The sequence below is a fragment of the Rhea pennata genome, chromosome 8, assembly GCF_028389875.1.
Source record: "Rhea pennata isolate bPtePen1 chromosome 8, bPtePen1.pri, whole genome shotgun sequence".
Taxonomy (NCBI): Eukaryota; Metazoa; Chordata; class Aves; order Rheiformes; family Rheidae; genus Rhea; species Rhea pennata.
In genome coordinates, this window is record NC_084670.1 from 16,367,609 (window position 1) to 16,386,571 (window position 18,963).

Genomic DNA, 18,963 nt, shown 5'->3' on the forward strand with positions numbered 1-18,963 from the left:
TGACCTATATTTATATAAAAGATTTTATTAAGCTGTATTCTGTTTTACACTGTTGGTCTCTCATACGAATATTTTAAAAAACTTCTTGCTACATTATCACTAGCTAGGCAAATAGCAGTTCTTACTGGTAGTATGGGCAGAATAAATTGTACAATTTATGAATTGTACAAATACAATTTTTTGAAATATAAGTTTAAGATAACTAGGGTTTAAATCTGGACAGTAGCTTTATTAAATATGGGACAAATTACCATAATAACAACGAGCAGAGCAAAATAAGTAGGGCAGGAAATTCTAAGTGAAGTGGATATAATTCAAATGCAAGGAAGATTTGCTTAAGTAGTTCAGTCTGGGAAACCACAGGAAAAAAGAGCAGAAACCTATCGCTGCCCTTGCATTGTAGTAAGTTTCTGTACACATTCATTTTTAGCCTGATATGAAGAAGGTGCAATTCTGGTCATTTTATTGGAGATTCATATGTTCTCAAAGAGACTAAATATTGCTTGTTGTTTGAAAAGGATCTTAACATACTAAAGACAGGCATTTGAAGAATGGGCTCATAAACTGCGAGGACAGAGTTAAAAAGCTCTAACTCAGTGAAAGGACAAGCCTTTTATAATGCTGCATCACACAGCAGCCAGCGGGAGCACAGTTTCCGAAAGAGAAGCCAGTTGTAAATCCCCCAAGGCGCAGCTAGTGGAAGTGCGAGACCTTTATTAGAAAGCACCCAAAAGCCAATACTCCTTGTCCATCTCTAAGAATGCTCCAGTTCAATATAGTAACAAAACCAGTACAAAACAGGAAAAGCAGACTATGTAACTTAACACAATTGTCTATTTCAACCTCCTCCTACCCATTATTTTTCTTTTACAATTTAAAGACCTGTAAAAAGGAGGTTCTTACTGATGCCTGCTCAACTTTGTTTCCATTGAAATTCATGCGATGTGAATAAAAACAATCAACAAGTTCTGAGGGACCCTCCACCAAGCCAAAACGGGGGCTGTGCCCTCCTGTCAATTACTGTCCTGTCAGTCAGCCCCAGTGATGCTCCTCCCCACCAGCCTTGCAGCAAGGGGAGCTGTGTTGCTGATTCAGCACTCTGCACCTGCAGAGCTTTTAACCCTCTGATTCTAAACGACAGAGCTCTTGCAAGACTTCCTGCACCCCTATGGGATCTTTTTATTATTATTATTATCAAAAAAAAAAAAAAAAAAAAAAAAAAAAAAAAAACACACATTGTAAGAATCTACCCAATTCACTGCATGGAATATAAATTGAGGCTGACTGGCCCTTGTGCTATGACTTAGTACTTAAACATGCATTTAATTAAGTGCTTTAGAAATGAAACAAGTCACTCTACTGTTTTCTTGCACAGGTTTTCTGCCTACCTTCCCCCCACACCTCCTTTACACCATTGCTGGCTTTGGCCTTTTGGCTAGGCTTTATGCAGAATTTCAGAGCAATGTCACAGTGCTCAGTCATGCAGAAAACCCTGGCAGGTTAGAAAGGGACCGTGAAGAAGATGCAGCACAGCTTTCAGGTGATCTTTCTTGCCAACAGAGGAATCTGAGTGATAAGCTTTGTTGCTGGATTCAGTCAGAGGACTGGAGTATCTTGCTGGGAACACCCTCCAAGAAAGCCCAGGGAGGGAAGAAAGAGCAACAGGACAATCAATATTTAGCTGTTGATGCTACAGATCAAGGTAAGTGGCAAAATTCCTTTCAAACGAACTGGAAAGAAAGTAGGAACTGGAGCTTTGTCCCTAGCTGAGGAAGGAGAGTTTGCCGGGAACAGAGAAGGGTGTTGGAAAGGCATGATCGGGGCCAGTAGCAGGGATTTCTCATCTTTCTGGGTGTTCAGAAGTTGGCAGTGACTGTGAAAGAAGATGACCCTGGGCTATTCACTGATCTCAGGATGACTAAATGCTTCCAGTGCAATATGGGTGTGATAAAAGACAAGGGCAGTCTGGACCCAAGGGGTATTTAGAGCTGAGAGTGCAGGAGGGCACGTGGTACTTGTAAGACCCTAGGGTGCAGCTCCAAACATCTGCTCCTGAAAGGTCAATTTACAGGAAAGAGGAATGGGGAATGAGTTCAGGGAGTGGAGAGCTTATATCACAAAGAGAATGTAAAAGGGCTAAGATCATTCAAATAACTCAGTCTATAAAAGCATGTAAATACTAGACAAATGGAGAGGAAACAATTATTACAATATTACTACAAGAACAAACAGGTATAAACAGTCTTTATATTTTCCAGTTGTAAAGTAGAAGTTCTTGACCACCAGTAAAGGGGACTTGATTTGGCCTTTCTGACTGGAGAAGTGGGGTAAGAATTCTTGCAGGCTCAAGATCAGCTCTAGATAACGATTCAACAGCAACTGCATGACACGTTTGTCTGTGACAGCAGGAGATCAAACTCCGTAGCCCGGAAGGTCCCTTTTTAGTCCTGTACTCATAGGAAGGAAATGATGCGAAGAACTTTTTAGGTAAATGTTGTTACTAATAGTTTGGAAATAGCTATAAATTAATTCAATTTGGGTGGCAAACTCTCATCATGAACCAGTGTCAGCGTCAAGCTCCAGTCAACATCCTGTGATAGGAGTGACTTAAAAAGACATAATCCTCCCTCCCCAAACCACTGAATCCCCAGTGATTTCTTCAGCGCCCAGTGGCTCTGACTCCCCTGTGGTGCTGCACTTGAAGAGGAGCTGGGAATTTTTGTCTTCTAATGGCGCTCAGGTGAAATCTTTCCGCCCTCTTTGGCTACCAGTCCTCAGGAGTGAACGGGGCCCATGAGGAGAACCAGCGCGAGCAGCTGAAATGTCTCCCTGGACAGACACCTCAGCACAATCCCGCGCTCCTAGAGCCAAAGCGCCTCCCAGCGTTTATTCCACGCTCCTAACTATTTCAGTGGGCAGGAGCGACTAGCTCGTTTTAAAAGTCCCGTCGGGGGCTCCTCACAACCAGCGCCCTTGAGACGAGGCGAGCTGCCCTGGGCACGGCCCTGCCGCCCCCGCACTACAGCTCCCAGCACGCCCCGCGGCTGCCACGCCGGCTGCCATTGGCGGGGCCGCGCGCGGGCGGGGCGCCCCGCCCCCTGCGGCCGGCCGTTACCGCCGCCGCCCGCGCAGAGCGGCGCCCCGCGGGCGCGCGACCTCTTCTCAGCGGCGTCCTCTTCTCAGCGGCGTCCTCTCAGCCTCCGGCGCCCGCCATGTGAGGATCTAGGACTTGCTTTTGCCTCCAGCATGACTCTAAAACATTTGTTCGTTACTGACAAAAAAATAGAATATATTTTTATAAATCAATATAACCCGTTCTACTATATAAAGCTTGTTTCTTTAGGCAGAGGAGCTTAGGTAGGAAAACAAAATTACAGAGGAAAAAGTGCTATATTGTGCTGTTGCTTGACTTTCCATGTCAAAGTGTATTTATCCATGTTTTTACCCAGGACGTGGGAAGAAGAAAGGTGTTTGCCTTTATCTTGCTCACAGAGAGCTGAATTCTAGTGTCTTGCTGTTCAGCTGGCAGGATGCTACGCCTCCCTTTGCCTTGTGCAGTGTGTTTCATCTTCACATACTGCTGTTACTTTAGGGACAAAGAAAACTTGTCAGTAGAAAATTGGCATTTTCTAATACTCAGAAATGATCCATTAGTGTCCAGAATCTGCACTGATTTCTACATGTTTCATCTTTAGTAATAGAAGAAATTTAGGAACATCCGGGGTTGATCCCTCAAACTGGATTTCCGAGCTTGGGTTTCAGTTTGTTCCTTGCACAACCTGAGAAATCCTTTTTGCCAGAAGCAGGATGCAAATAGTCAGAAGTCTATGTCACTTTCCTGCTTTATCTCTCTGCAGACATAATCTCATTCTAATTGAATGACCTTATTGCAAAACTGAATGAAAATACAAGCCATAGATCATACTCCACATTGAAGTTTTCCACAGCTCATTTTCTTAAAATTTCTATCTCTACTGTTCCAAGATCTTTTAGAAAGAATGCACATACTGTGTGAGCCTTATTTTAAATACTCTAAGGATTAATTGGAGAACATGATGGAAGGAATGAGCGAGTGTGAGTAAAATAGCTGGCTTATATTTGTATCCTCAAATGTCAGTTCATTACCAAAGTTAGAAACCAGCTGATGCAGAAAATTCAGTATGTCCTCATTTAGGCTATTTATTTCTGGAGAAACAAAAAAGAATTTCCTTGTGCAGCTTATTTTACAGCACGTTTTGGGATGTTAAGAGGATTTTCTTTAGTGTGCATCTGCATTTGTTTATCTGCATTTATTTAAAATCCAAAGCAGTGAAGACTCCCACTGCCATCAGTTATCAGCACTCATATTTAATGCATGTTCAAATTGTATTATTTGCATTTTTCTGTGAGCTTTGGTTATTCATTTACCAGCATGTAAGTTAGGCAAAATGAAATTATCAGTGAAGCCTTGTCAACAGTCCCCTTTGCACAAAACTACACTTTTTCCTGCAATTTTAGTGTTTGTAACTTAAGAGTTTGAGTTAGGAGCTTGGTCACTTCAACCTCTGTTCTCAAGACAGGTAGCAGTCCTGTAAATGTTTCTATCATTGTGCAGCCAGGATGTGTAAGCTGCTTGTAGTGTGAGACAGCTATGCAGTGCCTGGGACAGCCCTGCACCGCATACTCCTCCTGCCAGTGCCAGCTGTGGGAGCTGTTTCCTGAAGTCATGACTTTTCTGCAGAAATGAGGCTGAGGTCACTAGCTCATTTGGTATGAATCCCCAAGTAGGTAGTTATGCCTCCCTGAGATGGCTAACCTGGTCTCACATTGAACTAGAAGGGTGTAATTTTGAGTGGTTTGTCTTAGAAATACTTCTGTAAGTTACACATTCCACCAATCTGTACTAATTCAGGCTATTAAGGATGCCTAAAAGGAGCATTACAGTCCCTCTGAACTGTGACTAAGACACAGAAGGGAAGTTTGCAAAGCATTTGTGCAGAGAGAACAGGATGTGTTATTTGTTACTGTTTAATTTTCCTACTGCTAATGGCATATTACCTACATAATGGTTTTGTACAATTAGAAAATGTCTTAAATCAATGTAAAATTGGAAGTAGTAATTTAAAAAAGTTTAATACAGAAAGGGGGGAGGAGAGAGGAGAAATTGCTGGAGAAAACTGCCAAAATTTGTTTTAATCCGCAATGACTACATTTTTTTTCTGGGTGGGCCAGACTTCACGGGTGCTGTGAGTTGTACCTCAGTGTAAAAGACAACCCATGGATATCTGGGAGTCTATTTGTGAAATAAGATATGACGCTTACGTGAATAAGAGCCATAATCCGTCCCAGGGAATTGCTGTCTCCATCTCCTCTTTGTGTGGTCCCTGCAGTGGCACAGCTGTGGTGCCCTTACTCAATCCTCCTTTCTGCCATCCTGAACCCAAAAGGGTCATTTCGAAGAAAGCCAAGTGTCACTTGTAAGTTGATGAGCTCATTTCAGAAATTAATTTTATGTGACTTTTATACTTTTATCAGTTCTTCCAGATCTGGTTGTTTCTATTTCTCACTTTGCTTTAAAGATTTCCTGCTATAAGTTACTTTATACTTTGAAAGTGGTTGCCTTTTTTTTTTTTTTTTTGCCCTTAAAAAAAAAAAAAAAAAAAAAAAAAAAAAAAAAAAAACTCACTCTTACTAAATACATCCCATTTGGTAGGAGGAGTAGAAATGTTTACAAGGAGGTCCCAAGAAACTCAGGTCATGAATCTTGCATTGAGCGCTACTCTCTTGCAGCGCGGTACAGGAGGATTTGCAGCTCTCCTGGCGGGCAGCCTTTCCAACAAAGAAACGGCGAAAACTGTGCCCTCGGGAGCTCTTCCCACAGGTAAATACTGCCGCAAGGAGCCCGATCCTCCGCAGCTGTTCGAGCCCGCTCCCCCGCCGCCATGCCCAGCCCGAGCAAACTTGCCCGGTGCCCTTCCTAACGGCTGCTGCTGTAGGGGCATGGGGGGACCCCCCGCGCCGGGCCCTGTCAGCGGGCCGGTGGCAAATGGCTCCCGCGCGGCAGGCGCGGGCACCCGGCGGCGGCGAGGCGGCGCCGCGCTGCGCCTTTAAAACGGCCGCCATGACGCGGGCGGCGGTTGGTGCGGGCCGTGTGTGGCGCCCGCGTCACGCGGGCCGGGAGCCAGGCGGGGCTGCTGCCCGGTGTCAAACTGAGCCGCCTCGGAGCGCCCCGCTGCCGGCGGGGGGGCGGGGGCCGGGGGCTCCGCCGCTCCGGAGCCGCGGGTAGCAATGCTTTGGTTTAGTTGCTCGTAGGTAGGTTTTTCTGTCTTACTTTCCCCCCACCCCCAGCCAAAAAAATGACAGTGTGGTGTAATGCTGCCTGGCGAATGGTTTCTGAGATGCTTGTAAAATGGTGAACGTGTGTCACACAGTCCCCGAGGGAGCCGTTTCCTCGCCCGCTGGGGGAGAGGGGGAGCGCTGGGCGCCGGCGCTGCCCCCCAAGTTGGGGTGGCGGTGTGGGGCTGCGGGCTTCGCCGACAATACCCCGCACGAGAGCTCGGTGTCGCCTTTGCGTTTGGTTTCGCGGTATCGAGGAGAACGCTTTGCAAATAGGTTGTGGCAGTTGTCATTTTGCAGCCACCTCAGGTGAACTAAGAAGTGGTTTGGAAGAATGCATTGAGTTATTTGGTGAACAGTACTGAAGAAATGCCCTTTTGATTAGTTTGTAGCTGTTGGTTTTGGTGTTTTACATGCTGATAACTGTATAATGAATGGTCCCCTTAAAAAAAAAAAAAACAGCAGTATTATATATTATTATTGTCATCATCTATTTCTGCAAACTTTAGCTGAAGAGCATGATTTCCCTATTCTGGACTTCCCAGAGCTGTATGACATTTCTGGCATCCATTAATGCTACAGCAAAAACATCCTGAGTCCTTGGTCAGTTGCTTAGTGTTCTGTGAAGTAGGAATGACTTATTTAAGAGCAACAGCAACAAAAAGGCCTGGATCATTTCTGCATATTCCATGAAGCGGTAGAAAAAACTGTGTAGTAGAAATAGTCCAGCACACTACGAGTAGGGAAACAAATTGGATTTTTTTTCCCCCATGCTCATTGATGCCTTTCCTCTGCTGAATTCAGTATACCTATAGAAGAGGTATAGTGCAGGAAGGATGACCTTATGGATAAAGTACTGATTTAGGCCTCAGGAGTTTGGGGCTCAATTTGTAACTCTGCTTACCGGCTTTTTGTGACTTGTGTATAAATCATTTTGCTCATCTGTACCTCAGCTTCCCAATTTATAAAACAGGAATACAGTTTTCAGAATCTCACCAGGGATAAGATCGTACATCTATTTGGGATCCTTAGTATAATAGGGTGACTGGAGGTACAATGAGCCCACTTGGTATGTGACTATATATGTATAGTATGTCAGTCTTTCTTTCCTTTTCTCTCCCTGTGTGAGTGTGAATATACAGTTTAGGTTAAAGTTTTTAGTTTACCAAAGGATCAAAATTAACTTTACCATCCTTGATTTTCAGGCATGAAGCATTTCTTGTGTTTGAAACGCAGTTCAGCTTTTCCTGTTTTATTAGCTATTATCAGCTATTATCAGCCTTGCCAGGCTTCTGAATAAATCAGTCCGTAATTGCACTTTTGCTCTCAGGTGGAAATATGCTTGTGTCTCTGTAGAATGCCTGTTTCTATTGTATTATGTTGCTGTTTTCATACTGCTGATAATTAAACGCAGCTTTTTTTTTTCCTCCTTATTGATTAGTTGTTGAAGTAAAAGAAACCTCTGTCCTCCCCATGCTAACTGTTGACATGGAAAACAAGGAAAATGGCTCTCTGGATGTCAAAAAGTAAGTGAATCCATAGTGTTTAGTTTTTGTGAACGGAACATGGAATTGGATTTTAGTTTTTCTTTGACTGACTTTATGTAGCTGGCAAGGGTTGGTGCCTCCATCTTGGCTTGTTTCAAAGTTTCTCTCTTCTCAATTCCCTTTATTATATTTCAGCTTCAAAATAGAAGAGTCTTGGGCACCGAATTGATTAAAGAGGGGTATGTGGGAGGGCTGTATAGTAATTGAGAGATGCAGAAGCTTGAAGCCTAAGTTGGAGTGTCTCCTTTGACTTAGCCTTTCAACCGGAGAGTAAAGTAAGTAGTATTGTAAGCAATAGTCCACCTCCACTCAGCTGCCTGCTGATGTGAGGGAAGTTCCTTTCACCATTCAGTTGGACTGAAGAGATGAAACTCCTCAGGAAGGGCTTGCAAAGTGGAAGCAAGAAAGCAAGTGGTGCTTGAGGAGTTTAAGGGTCTTTGTACTTCCAGCTAGTGCTTTTTGCAGAAGCAGTTCCAAGTGGGAGGAAATGTCCTGTGTCGAAGTCTCCCCTCTCTCTGTCTTTTTTTAAAGAAAGACAGGTATCTTTCCCTGGTGACTGCCCTGCCATCCAGAGCTAAGAAGTAGTAGCAGCAGTGTACGTCTTTCGTGACAGTTCTTCTCTGAAACAGGTATTCTAAACTGTTTGCTGAAGAAGCCCTAAACTGCTGGAGTGGAAATAAGACAAAGCTCCACATGGTATGCATTGCCCTACGATACTCCTCAGTGTGATGAACTGCTTGCTAAGGGGGAGAAACTGTTTTTGGAGAAGTTTCTGTATCCCTGAAGATCAGCAGTGCTTAGATTAGGAGCAGCAATCCTAAGTAATCCTGAGACCCAAGAAGCAGGGCTCTGATGTGAAAAAAATGAGCATTACATCTCTAAGGGTTATAGATGCTGTGCTGATATATAACACAAAGAGAGGAGCTGGAGAGTTCCTAGTATCTCCTCTTGGACTGCAACGCTTCTGCAAAACTGCATCTTGTGCTTCTCCTTCAGATTTCTTTGCCATGAGCTTTACAAGAAAACTTGGTAATGCCTAGAACCCTGGGTGGTAGAGTAATATAAACAATAATAAAAATTATAGTTGCTTTAGGATGGTGATGAAGCACCTGATTATGACACAGGATCAAAAGATCTGATGACAGCCATTAAAATCAGTATGTTCCCCCTCCACTTGAGTCATTGGTTACACCACACTAATATAAAACGCATTTGCCTAGTCAGTGAATACACATAAATTATACCATATATGTCCCTCAGAAGCCACCCTCAATTAGCAGTCTTTCTTCTACAATGGAGACTCCATGGGAGGGAAACAGGGAAAAACTCGCAGCTTATATTTAATTATTTTCCCCTGAGGCTTAGGTGATAAAGGCTCAACTACTAATTGTGAAGGTGGCCTTTTAAGGCTGATGGGGACTGTAATTAAACTGAACTGAAGCTGTGGTTTCAAAATGAATGCATGCAATATGTAAGCGTACATGTCTGCAAAGCAAGTATTTGGCACTTTCTTGAAGTGGTTATAAATAGCTTGGATAAGATCTGTTTGTTCACAGCTATATCCTACCACATGATGGCAATAAAGGCACAGGGACAGTGGTGAAAAGTAGACAAGCCAAATCTGTTCATAATCAGGGCATCTGGTATCCGGTTGTACAGCCTAAGATGCCAGCCCTCTTAAGGTTTTACAACATTCAGGATGTCTGGTGCATGGTTAAGCCATGGCTCTTCTAAATTCAGTTTCCTTGTCTGAAGAGTAGCTGTATGCAGCAGCAAGGCAAGGAGACTGTCAAAGTCTAGAAGTCCAAACACCATCTGTGTGCATAGATGGGTTAAAATCCAGCCAGTTTCCGAAAGTCTGTCACATGTCCTTGAGTCTGCCCTTGCAGCTGTAGCTGTGGAAATTGACTCCACTTGAGGTTGAGCATGATGCTATTGCTTGAGGCAGGAACTTTTAGTTATTTCCTGGGATTAATCTATAGCAGAACCTGTGAAGTCATTGCAGTTGGGCCTGGGATGGGGCTGGACCAGTCATTGTATTTCCTTGTACTACAAGAGCTACGTGAAGAACCAATAAACTTGAAGTAAAATACAAAATTGTGAAAGGGCGGGTTTGGGACCATAATTAGCTTGAGATTAAAACGCTTTGGAAAGTAAGCAAAAAAAAAATATATATATATATATATATATTATATATATATATATATATATTTACAGATTGAATCTTTTATTTGCTGTTTAGGATAAATTAAATAAAGTTCAACATCTTTAAGATTTATTGTGTTTTTTTTAATGCTGAGTTGTTGGGTTTTTTGTTTTTAAGTAGGAGATGAGACATTCAAAATGATAGTGTATGTCTTAGGAATGCATATCTTATGCAAAGATTTAAACGTGATTCTTCAAACGCTACTTCAATAAGTATGTATAGGTTTTTTGTGGTTCATAGCACATTTTACTTTTTAAGCCTCAGAATATACGCAACACCAAAAATTGAAAGGCATATTTTTGATTTAAAAAATAAGTGCAGTTCTGATAAGGCGAGAGAGTCAGATATTCAGTTCTGTAGAGTGTTACCTATTTCTGTAATTGCAGTCAGTGAAGCAGTTCATAAAGTAAGGTATTACTTGATGAGTAAGAAACTCTAGTCCCTAGCTCATTGCTCTCGAATATGTTTATATTTTAGAGATAAATGAAAATAACAGCTTTTAGAAGGGTAATTGCAGCATAAAGTGTGAAATCTGGGTTGCCATATGAGTCTGTAGAGCAATAATTTTCTTGCCATATTCAAAGGTACATCCTAAGAGTCAGGGGAGAAGTGAAAATCACTGTGTTCGTGAGTCCTCCATCACAGGATCAGCTTACTCATAGTAGTTGGGATGTTGTTGAAATGAAGTGACTTGAGGTACTATCTGTGATTCTGCCCCCTTCTCATCATGGGCTGGTTAAAAGTGGTGGGCCCTTGATTCACTCAGATGTTTTGCTGAAGACATACTTAATAACGTTTTTCTGAATCCTAGTGACCTGCCATTGTTGCTTTAGGGCAGCCATTTACTAAGCCAAGCCAACACATGTTAAGGTGATGGTAGTTAGAAAAGAAAAATTTGAAGAGCAGGAAGAAAGATGCTGTCAGGAGAATATTACGTGTGTTTGTTCTCCAGCTATTGCTACTGAAAATCAAGATCATATGTTTAAACTTCAGGGCCTGAAATGGGTAGGACTCTGGCATCTGCCCTGCTATGTACACATTTGTTATTTCATCATTAGTGTTACAGTTAAGCATGCATGACAGTGGAAAATATTCAGGATGAACTTGAAGGTGAAATGAGACCTCTAGTTGGAGAAGCATGTTCTAAAAGTTGTATATTTTGAAATGTATCTTGCTCTTCATGCCTCTAAATTGCTGCAGGAAAGGCAGTCAAGTTTCACTGTATGTATTTTTCACCAAGAATTTGCAGATACGCAAAGGTTATCTGAGATAGCAAAATGGAAGGTTGAGCATAAGGATACCAATATGGATGTTTAGTTGTTTCTGTTACTGTGGAAAGCAATTGCCTGAGGTCAATCAGAAGGAATTTATTCTGATTGTGTTTAACAGCTGCTTTCCAGGATTAATAGCTTTTTAAAAAGTCCATAGATTTGTCCAAAGATGAGTCCAAAAGCAATTTTGGAATAGGTTTTATTTAGAGCTATTGGTGCAGTCAATGGTGGTTTTGTTTTTCTGTTTTACAAGGTAAAAGTGGTTTCCAATAGTTCCTACCAATGTTACAAAGAAGTATTATGTCATCTTGGAAAAGACTAAGCCACACACTGCTATTCTTTATAAGTATTTGGTGGTTGAAAACAGAGGTCTCAAGTCTGGGTTTTGGTATCTCAGACATGGCAAAGGCAGCCACTCCACAGGTGAAGGTCGTGACTGATTACATTTGACTGATGTGAAGATTCCTATATTTTCCTCTTTTCTGAAGAGAGGTATCTCAGTGGTCCCCATGTCAGGTCTTTGAAATGGAAGAAACAGGAGTGACTGTTCTGTCTTGGAGATCTCGAAGGATACTTTCCCTGGAGAAATGGAAAGGGAAAGGATGTACGTGGGTTGTGCACAAAGAAGCAACTGCACATAGTCTGCACATACTTAGTGATTATTCATCTGTATTTGCATTTTGCAGTTCAGTAGAGAACGGGAGACCTCCAGACCCTGCTGACTGGGCTGTTATTGATGTTGTGAATTACTTCAGAACAGCGGGATTTGAAGAACAAGCCAATGCTTTTCAAGAACAGGTAAATCTGTTAGGAAACATGCATTCACCCTTTGACTGCCACCACCTTCTCACACTGCACATTTTTGCAATGGATCTGATTATTCAGTTAGTAGGTAGTAAAGTGTTGTGAAGGATCCTTGAAAATTACTGTTAGGGGGGTGAAAATCCATGAGACTGTTTTGATCTTTTAGTAACAACCTTGCTCCACAAGATGTGGATAGTGGGATGAAAATGGAGTATGTGTTTAAAGCACTCATCTGAAAGCTGAGGAGTCTAAACAGATTTTCTGGCTTAGTCTCAGACTATACAAGCCATTCAGTTCCACTGTTTTGTTGTTTAAGATGAGGATGGTAGTTCTCTTCTTAAGTGCACTATGCAAATACGCTCATGAGTTTATAAAATCCTGGGATCCTAAGAAGCAATTTACTTTCGAAGACCTAGGATGAAAAAAGGCTGCTGTGTCCCATTGGCTTGACAGTGCAAGCAAACAGGAAGAGGGGAAGTTGATGATAAGGGGGAAAATATCTTTTCTTGCACAGGAGCAACGTGTTTGCAGGACTCTGAGAAGAAAGGTCAGGCGTTCCTTTTTGGGTCTTGTGGGAGGAAGGCAAAAGATTGTGTTGGTGCTTTTAAGCCTGAATAAGATCTGGAGAGTCTGTTTCCTGCAGCATATCTGTGAGCTGAGGAGAAATCGTGAACTGGAGAAAGCAGCCCTGTTTTCTGTGAAAAATTTCTCCTATCTGCCTTTGCTTGACAAAGTAATGTTACCAGAGAAAAGTCAATTAAAGGGGCTGCTATAAATTGCCTTCCAGAGAAAATGATGGCTGAAACACACCTTTTTTCACAAGTTGCTGCTTCAAATGTAGCCTTTGTGGTGCAGACATCAGGGATAGTTTTAACAGCCCATGTGCACGAGTGCGGTCTCTGTTTATCTCAGTGTAACAAGTGTGGTTTCCATTATATCTGATGCTAATGGATAGATTTTTCTGGCAGTTTCAGTCAGCAAGGAGCTTTAACAATTGTATGGCTCCTTGTGACTGGATTACCAGCCCATGGGTGAAGTGTGTTAGTGGGACAGGATAGGGTGGTTTTGCTTACTTGGCCTACCGTGCTCTTCCACAGAGAAGGAGCTTATGTCTCCAGATCTTTCACTCCAGCATCTTCTCTGATAAGTCCATAAGTTTGCATGTGAGAACAAGGAAATTCGTTACCAACACTTGTATTTTGTAACCAAAATAGGTGACCTGACCTTTCAAGGTGCTGAGTCAGTGCAAGTTATTGGCAGCTCTGCAGGAAAACAGTGCATCTAAAGTGAAATAAAGTCAGCCTCTTGGTCAGGTTAATCTTGCTGACCCTCAGCACCTGGACAGTGAAACTAGATCTAATTGTAACTGATGAGTGTAAGACAGTATCTAAATTTAGCTCTTTGTCCTAGTGGATAAAAAGCCTGTTATGGGTAATTCTCTGGATGGGTGCAGGGAGAAGCTCTTCCTGCAGCTGCTGCTAATTTTTCAGAATTTGAATACACTCTAGACTGTTTTTTGTTGTTTACTCATCTTCATTCCTTAATATCAGCATTCATGTCTCTTCAACAACACCGGAAGAGTGTCTTAAGAAAAACACAGGCCAAAAAAAATTGAGGATTCTGGGCTTTTTTTTCTATACGCTGATAGATACCTCTGACTTTCATCAAATATCTTAATCTCTGCACCTCAGCTGGCTTGTCAATAATACTGCAATAATTACTACTGATACTGTAGCAGAAAGGTGAGGCTAATACATGAGTTTTGACAAAGCAATTTGCAGCAGCCTAATGGAAGACAGCATAGAAGTGGAGTGTACAGATTTTATTAGTATTTTGCAATGAGGGCTAGTGGCTTTGGGGGGAAGCTGAAGTAAGGTTCTTTTCAGCAATCTACTGCCTGGTCTCTGCTAGGAGGGTAGGCAGTAAGCTGCCATGGGCAGAAATGTGGCTGAGCTTTCACTGCCAATGTCACTTGATACGCGATCTTTAATGAGAGAGAGGCTGACAATTGCCGCCAAGATATGGCCAGGAGACATGGGGCAGACACTCCTTACAGCGGAAGTTATTGCCACTTTTTTCCCCCTCAATTCCCTCAGTAGCATTGAGAGCAGCTACTGTTTGGTTCTCCATCCTAACTCTGCCCAAAGTCTGCACCAGGAAAGAGCCCAAACTGAAACCCTGTCCTGACCTCTTACCAGTCATTTTCTCCATTTCCTCTACGCTGCTTAGAAGCCACTAGTTTTAACTCTGTACTTCAGATAAATATTACCAGGATCTCAGAAAGTCTCTGGATGTGGCAATGCTGCCTGGTTCACTTTGAACTGTTAGCCACCCCCTGTGTGTGGAGTCACAGAGCACACAACTGAAGCTGTGGCTGTCTGTGAATTTCCCTACTCTTTCTTCAGCAGCTTGCTCAGGCATCAGAAACTTAAATTCGTTTGGTTTGCTGCTCCCCCAAAGCGGACTGGAAGGTGAATGGGTTTGTAAATACCAAGGGAAAGTATCCCATTTCATCTACAATGTTGTGGGAAATTGTTTTCCACTGAACAGCTTCAGCAGAGGTAGCAGAATGGTTTCCCTGTCGTCCAGAATGCAGTCATGAGATCTATTGTTACATTTACGTAACAGTAACTCAATCCACGCATTCTTTAAATAAATTCTGAATAAATGGATACTCTTTTTCCCAAAGCAAATAGCTCAATAATCTTGTAAGACTTGAATATTTCTTACTTAGAGGAAACATTTTAAGGACTATAGAATGTTTTTTAAAACTGTATTATAAATGCTGGTAGGTGATGATGATGATTGTATTTCCTTCTTGGAGTTCCAATGATGTCAGCAAGACCAAAGATCTTTCTGATGAAAGCAGATTCAACTAAAAGAAGGTATCGCCCAATTATGAAAACCAAAATTTCATCAAGCAACTCTTTCCAGCTGATCCAAGGAGTTGAGGATACAGGACAACTGAAGAGAGAGGCAGAACAGATGAGAGATGAGGGTGTGAGCGTCTTCAAAGAACTGTTGTCTGCCAAGTACATTGCTGAGGTTTTTGTACTAGCCTTGGTAGCATGCAAGGTCACGGCTCACTCTAAGACTGAAGCCATTTGCTTTGCCTCAAGACATGCTAGCATTACTACTGGCACAGCTTCTTAACCAGTAGTGTTGCAGTACCTCAGTGAGTCAAAGGAACCTGTTAGTGGTTCAGTGGCCTCACTGTTGTGTCACAAAAGCTCCCTGCAAATGGTTGTCCTCAGTGAGCAGGAAAGCTGGGGTTGGACACCAGCTGGTGTCTGCTGCCACCTTCTAGCAGAGCTGCAGCATAGTGGAGTGCAGGCACTGAGACCCTTCTGGGACTATGAGGAATTAGTGTAAGGCTCTAGGAGTGCCTTTGCAGATGATACAAAACAGGCATACTGAAAGCTGTCATTGAAGTTCCATCCTCACAAATAATCCAGAAAACAAGTAGCAGAGAAGAAATTCACAGAAGTCACTAAAGCATATGAAGCCTTGTCTGATGCCAGAAATATGAAATGACTGACAAATCTATGGAAGCAGGTTTACATGGAAAAGCAAAAAGATCTAGAAGTAAAGGTGGAAAAAAGAGATAGAGCTTATGATAGACACAAAGATGTAACACACTTGAATTCTGAATTCATATTCAGTCATCTGCACCCATACGTGTTTAGAGAGAATCTCTATTCATTGAAAGCCTTATATCACCTAGTTCCTAACTCTTCTAGAATACATGGGGAATCCTGTGGAGGAAGGAGAAAGGAAAGGAATAGATACTCTTTTCCTGGTTTTGGAGTTTCTCCCATTCCAGGCACTGGATTTACTTTGGTTCCCACCAAGTTGAAGCTGTTCTTCATCCTTCATTCCATCACTGAACAGCATTGGAAAAGGCAACTTTAGATCAGTCATAAGAATGAGCAAAATAGTCAATGGTGTCAGAATTCCCACAAAAAGAATTGTGACAAGTGGAAGAGAGAGAATATAAACTGTTTCTAATTATTAACATTCTCAACAGTAACTGGAAGGAGGCATCTGCTATAACCGGGTAAAACATTACTGAAAATATTTTTTTTAGAAATGCTAAGTTATGTTCTGCTTCATGTGAGAGATTAACAGTCATATCTGATAAGACTTTAAAGCAATTCAACTCTCAGTTGATCTTTGATGATATTATGTTTTTTTCATACAGTTTGTATTTATAAATCATATCAAATGATAGAACTCACTTTGGGCAAATTAATGCTAAACTGTAATAAGTCTCCCTTGTATTAGGGTGATCTGGGACATTTGCAAGACAACATTTAATAGTTGTAAAGAAGATACTGCAGTGGAATAAATTGATGTGGGATGTTTATATATAATGCTTTAAAAAATATATTTATAATAATATTATAATGCTTATAAAAATACAAATTACAGTTTGATAGTTAACTATATTGTGATGGACAACAACCATATATGCAAGCAGCTGAATCAGTTGTTGGCTATTGCTACCAAACTCAAAATTGTGTTTGCATGTTTTATTAAAAAACTTTAAAAAAAAAAATTAAAGAAAAAGGAACAAGATGAAGCCCAGTGCAGGAGAATACCATAAGACCATGTACTTTCTTGGGGTGTGGTGACCTTGGGAGCTGTGACACACTAGTGATGCACTGTTCTGTAGGTGTAGCTCATGTTTTTGTGATAGTATAGTATGATTGAGCTGCAGAGCTGTGTAAAGACAAGGACAGTCCCATGTCTTAAAATTAGGTAGAAGCTGAGAAATGCATATTTTTTCTCTTGCTTTTTGACCTTGAAAAAATCACTTACAGTTGATTTGCAACAGTATGACAAGGTTTTAAGGTGGAAAACTCCCCAAAGCTGACAGGATTTCTAATCTAAGTAGATCAGAAAGCCAGAGTCTGAGAGAAAAAGTGTATTATCAATGATTTAAAGGTGGAATTTTAAGCACAAACAGGTAGGGGGTGTTGAGAATCGCACTGGAAAGTCGCTCCTCTTAGCCTCTTTCATTGTCAGTGGAGGAGGAAAAGTTCCTCCAGAGGGTTAAGTTCCAGTCAGATTTCTTTTAAAATTTCTGATTGTAGAAATCCTTTTTTTTTTTTTTTTCCCACAGAGACATGTGAAGGGTAGCCTTTTAAAGTAAGGCACCTGAAGTTGTTAGCAAATCATGACAAGACTAGTCCAAACTTGCACATTGCTGTCAATAGTACTTCTGATATGCAGTTCACTGCCTTCTTCCCATGAACATCTTTCCTTTTATGATGGAAAAGTAGACAATCTGCACACATGTACCTATTAATTTGTAACAGATTTAAAAGGAAAGAATTTTGAAGTGAGGTAGCTTCGGGTTTTGTGCTTGACTAAGTAGTATTTGTGCCTTAGCACAGATAAGCACTTGAAAATCAGACTACTAGAAGAATTTAACAATTAAAACATAGTTTCAGAAAAATAAATGCTACTATTTATTTTTTCATTGATCCTCTGTAATAATCTTCCATTTGTTGCATTACTGTTCTCACCTGTTAATTTCTGCATTGTCTTCATCAATTCTTTAATTCTTCTTATAGGAGATTGATGGCAAATCATTGCTGTTGATGACAAGAAATGATGTACTGACTGGACTTTCATTAAAACTGGGGCCTGCGCTGAAAATCTATGAATATCACGTAAAACCTCTACAGACACAACATCTAAAGAACAACTCTTTATAGCGAATTGTCTAATTGGGGTCATGTTGTGCCTCAAACAATAAATAAGCAATTTGGTTTCATGTAATGGAACTTTGTAAAGAGAGAATATATCTATTAAGAATTTAAACCAAATTACAATGATATATATCCTATTGGATAGAGCTGGCAATATAATATATACTAAGTCTGAACTGAGAGAGGTGGTGTGTATTTTTTCATGGTGCATAACAATTTTCTCTTTTAGGATTTGTCAGTAAGTGTATTGAGATAGCTACATCACTGTATCCAGAACAAAAGGGAAGTATGGTCATTCTCATTTTTGAGCCAGATATATTCTTTTTTCATGAGTTAAAATACCAAAAAGAGAACAAAGATAAAGTTTACATGCATCTTTGGGAGAAAGAAATAAATAAAAGTATGTTCTGGTGTACATCAAAGACCTACCGAAATTATTACTGCTTATAATTTTGGGATGAGACTGAGACTTGCCAACTCACCCTTTTTTGCAGAGGGTCCTATTTTTGACCTTATTAAGGTTTACTTGTGGTATGCTGCAATGTTTAAAGCTGTACATAAACTAACATAACCCCTTCGATAGCAGAAGGCGTTGCTGACAGGTGAAACTGGATTGTGTATTTTTTGCTGTCCCTTAAATTTTCAGCTTGTTTCCACCTGTTTTTAATAGTAGTTCTATGTAAAGTATAGTTGGTTTTTAAAAGTTTGTGTTGCTTAGCAAAACAAAAAACTTCATTTTATTCTTTTTTTAATTTATAATAACTGTTTTCTAACATGCAGAAATTTGTAAAAAGAGTAAAATTCTGCACATTTTTAATATTATTGTCTGTCATAGTGTTGTAACAACTGATCTTTTTTTTGATGCTTTACTTACAATTTGAATACTTGTTTTAAAAAACTGAAAGAAGCTGTCTTGTCATCATACATCTCTGTTAAAAGAGAGTCTTGTTCAGTCTGTTTGTACCAGTTCCCTATTTGATAGGTTGCTTGCTATATCCCAATAAAACATTGCTTATGTTTGGATTCAGTTTACTTTACAGCTTTTTTTTTTACTTTCTCTGTTTCTTTATTGCAGAGTATCAGAGGCTCCCCCTCTTTCTTTT

The 18,963-nt window shown here is 40.9% G+C and overlaps 1 protein-coding gene across 2 annotated transcripts; it reads left to right on the top strand.

Moving 5' to 3' along the window:
• Positions 1 to 5,727: 5,727 nt before the first annotated feature.
• On the top strand, positions 5,728 to 18,887 carry SAMD13 (sterile alpha motif domain containing 13). Of its 2 annotated transcripts, none has more exons than XM_062581525.1 (4): positions 5,728 to 5,860; positions 7,757 to 7,841; positions 12,026 to 12,137; positions 17,723 to 18,887. In XM_062581525.1, exons 1-4 carry the CDS (start codon positions 5,737 to 5,739, stop codon positions 17,864 to 17,866), a joined length of 465 nt encoding a protein of 154 aa, XP_062437509.1. In that variant the 5' UTR covers positions 5,728 to 5,736; the 3' UTR covers positions 17,867 to 18,887. The 2 variants fall into 2 exon arrangements, with proteins under 2 accessions (XP_062437509.1, XP_062437510.1); XM_062581526.1 differs by lacking the exon at positions 5,728 to 5,860 and adding an exon at positions 6,189 to 6,291.
• The last annotated feature ends 76 nt before the right edge of the window (positions 18,888 to 18,963 follow it).

Excerpts from the sequence above, each read along its gene's own strand:
- SAMD13 (XM_062581525.1), top strand. The coding sequence starts at position 5,737 with ATGAATCTTGCATTGAGCGCTACTCTCTTGCAGCGCGGTACAGGAGGA. Across the intron at positions 7,842-12,025 it reads GGCTCTCTGGATGTCAAAAA|TTCAGTAGAGAACGGGAGAC; the intron begins GTAAGTGAATCC and ends TGCATTTTGCAG. Across the intron at positions 12,138-17,722 it reads CCAATGCTTTTCAAGAACAG|GAGATTGATGGCAAATCATT; the intron begins GTAAATCTGTTA and ends TTCTTCTTATAG.